The sequence below is a fragment of the Etheostoma cragini genome, chromosome 18 (genome assembly GCF_013103735.1).
Source record: "Etheostoma cragini isolate CJK2018 chromosome 18, CSU_Ecrag_1.0, whole genome shotgun sequence".
Lineage (NCBI taxonomy): Eukaryota > Metazoa > Chordata > Actinopteri > Perciformes > Percidae > Etheostoma > Etheostoma cragini.
Genome location: NC_048424.1, coordinates 1,211,381 through 1,213,241, shown reverse-complemented (window position 1 = coordinate 1,213,241; position 1,861 = coordinate 1,211,381). Strand labels below are relative to the sequence as shown.

The window sequence follows — 1,861 nt, the reverse complement described above, 5'->3', positions numbered from 1 at the left end:
GTCTAAAACCAATACAAATCCTTGCTCTTATCCTGTGCCTGCAGACCTGAGAGAGGGGAAAAGAAAGGAGGAAAAGAAAAGCAAGAAAAGGGAGATTAGGAAGAGAAGCGCAAATGTCTTGTTGATAAAAGCAGAAGGAACTGCCCGAGGCCGAGAGGGGATGAAAGCAAGACGGCAACAGAAGAGGAAGTTGACAGTTGGTGTTAAGACACTGATTGACAGTCAGTTTGTTGCTTTAAACCACTTGTGGTAAGTTGATCTGGGCCAGGGAAAGAATCATTTAAATCTGTTTTTCATGCTTTCAAGTTGATACTTGGCCACTCGGTGTCTTCAATGCTGCTTTCATTTAAACACGTCCAACAGTAAAAAACAAATGGCTGTGCATTACACAGACAGGCGTCCTGGAAGAGTGAAAAAGCCTCTAAATGTACATGTTATCAAGAATGACAGACGTCAGCGTGACTATGGTGTTACTATTTGCTTTTGGCTTTTTTCACTGGTTGCTTTCACACGGGTTAAAGGAGAAATGACCGCACGCTGAGCTCCAATCATTTCACTTGGTCGTTCTACCGAGAATGTATCAACGTTGGTTATACTGTGAAATAATTAAAGCTTTGTGTGAGGTCATTTCGGCCTCAATAAAACTAATTTCCAGGATCACAACTCCATCTTGTTTAACCCTTGTGTTGTCTTCCCGTCAAAATTCTTCTTTATTGATGTTTTTTACTTTCTTTTTACTTGTTTTTCCCTTCTTTTCAACGCTTTTGACAATTTGGTTCAACGTTTGGCACTTTTTTGACATCTTCAACACTAAATTATTAACTTTAGTTTTACAGTTATTTTAGGAATTTATGGTCAATAAACCTCATTTATAGGAAATTATACCTAATGTTTGATTTAGAAAAGCGGAAATTAGGAATTATTGAGACTAAAATTAAAAGAATGGATGTTGATGATAATCACAGACTGGAATATGTCAACTTTTACTCAATACTATTTCAAAACTACTTTCAAATGATATAAAATTGAGTAAGACACCCCAAAATTAATGAAAGTAGAGATTTGTACTTGGCAAAGAGCGTTGGGTGGAATCAATCATGTTATTTTGGGGAACTACAATTGAGAAAAAAACATTAATATAGGAAAATTGGTAAATTTGACCAGAGGACAACATGAGGGTTAAATGGACTTCCCCGTGTGTGTGTGTGTGTGTGTGTGTGTGTGTGTGTGTGTGTGTGTGTGTGTGTGTGTTTACAGATGGATTTCAAAGCAAATCTTGTTCCAATGACCGACTCTGAATAGATATTCTCCATATTGTAATTTACCAACATCAGTTTCCAGTACTGGGGAATCCCAATCAGAAGATAAACATCTGAATGAGAAAGATCGCATAATTTGGACTTAATTAAGAAGAATCAGTTTCTTCTGTTATTCTTGAATTCCCATTCCCATCAATCTAATCTAATCTCTCCTACCAACAAGCTAGCAGGTCATTGCAGTGGATTTCCTTACGTCATCTAGTTTCACATGATACCAACGTCTTACAAATGAGCACGCTACAGCCTCTGAACGACAGAATGTCGGTAGGTCGTCAGATGGTTATGAGCTAAACTGACCCCCCATGGTGCCAGGTTGGGTGAGTACTGTTTTCAACTTTTTTTCCGGCTATGTTTAGGCCCTAACAGCACTGGGGTGTTTGTTAGACTGGATTCATGGCTCACAGAAAACCACTCAGTTGTCCTAAGTTTGAATGATGATAGATGTCAGTCTTTTTCTCCGTATTGTACGAAAATTGTACTTTTGTCATATCTGTCCACTTTGTACATCTGTTGTACATCTGTCCAACTTGGAAAAGGGATCC

The 1,861-nt window shown here is 38.3% G+C and overlaps 1 protein-coding gene across 2 annotated transcripts in view; it reads right to left on the bottom strand.

Moving 5' to 3' along the window:
* The window catches only part of vgll2a (vestigial-like family member 2a), a 7,224-nt gene that overhangs the window by 666 nt on the left and 4,697 nt on the right, over positions 1–1,861 (bottom strand). The window contains exon 4 of one of the 2 annotated variants that reach the window (XM_034899702.1): positions 1–46. This exon is cut by the window's left edge and continues 666 nt beyond it. The exons of the other annotated variant lie outside the window; for it this stretch is intronic. Within the exon in view, the coding sequence (XP_034755593.1) occupies positions 3–46 (44 nt within the window). The 3' untranslated portion in view covers positions 1–2. The remainder of the gene's footprint in view (positions 47–1,861) is intronic. 2 annotated transcript variants of the gene reach the window in all.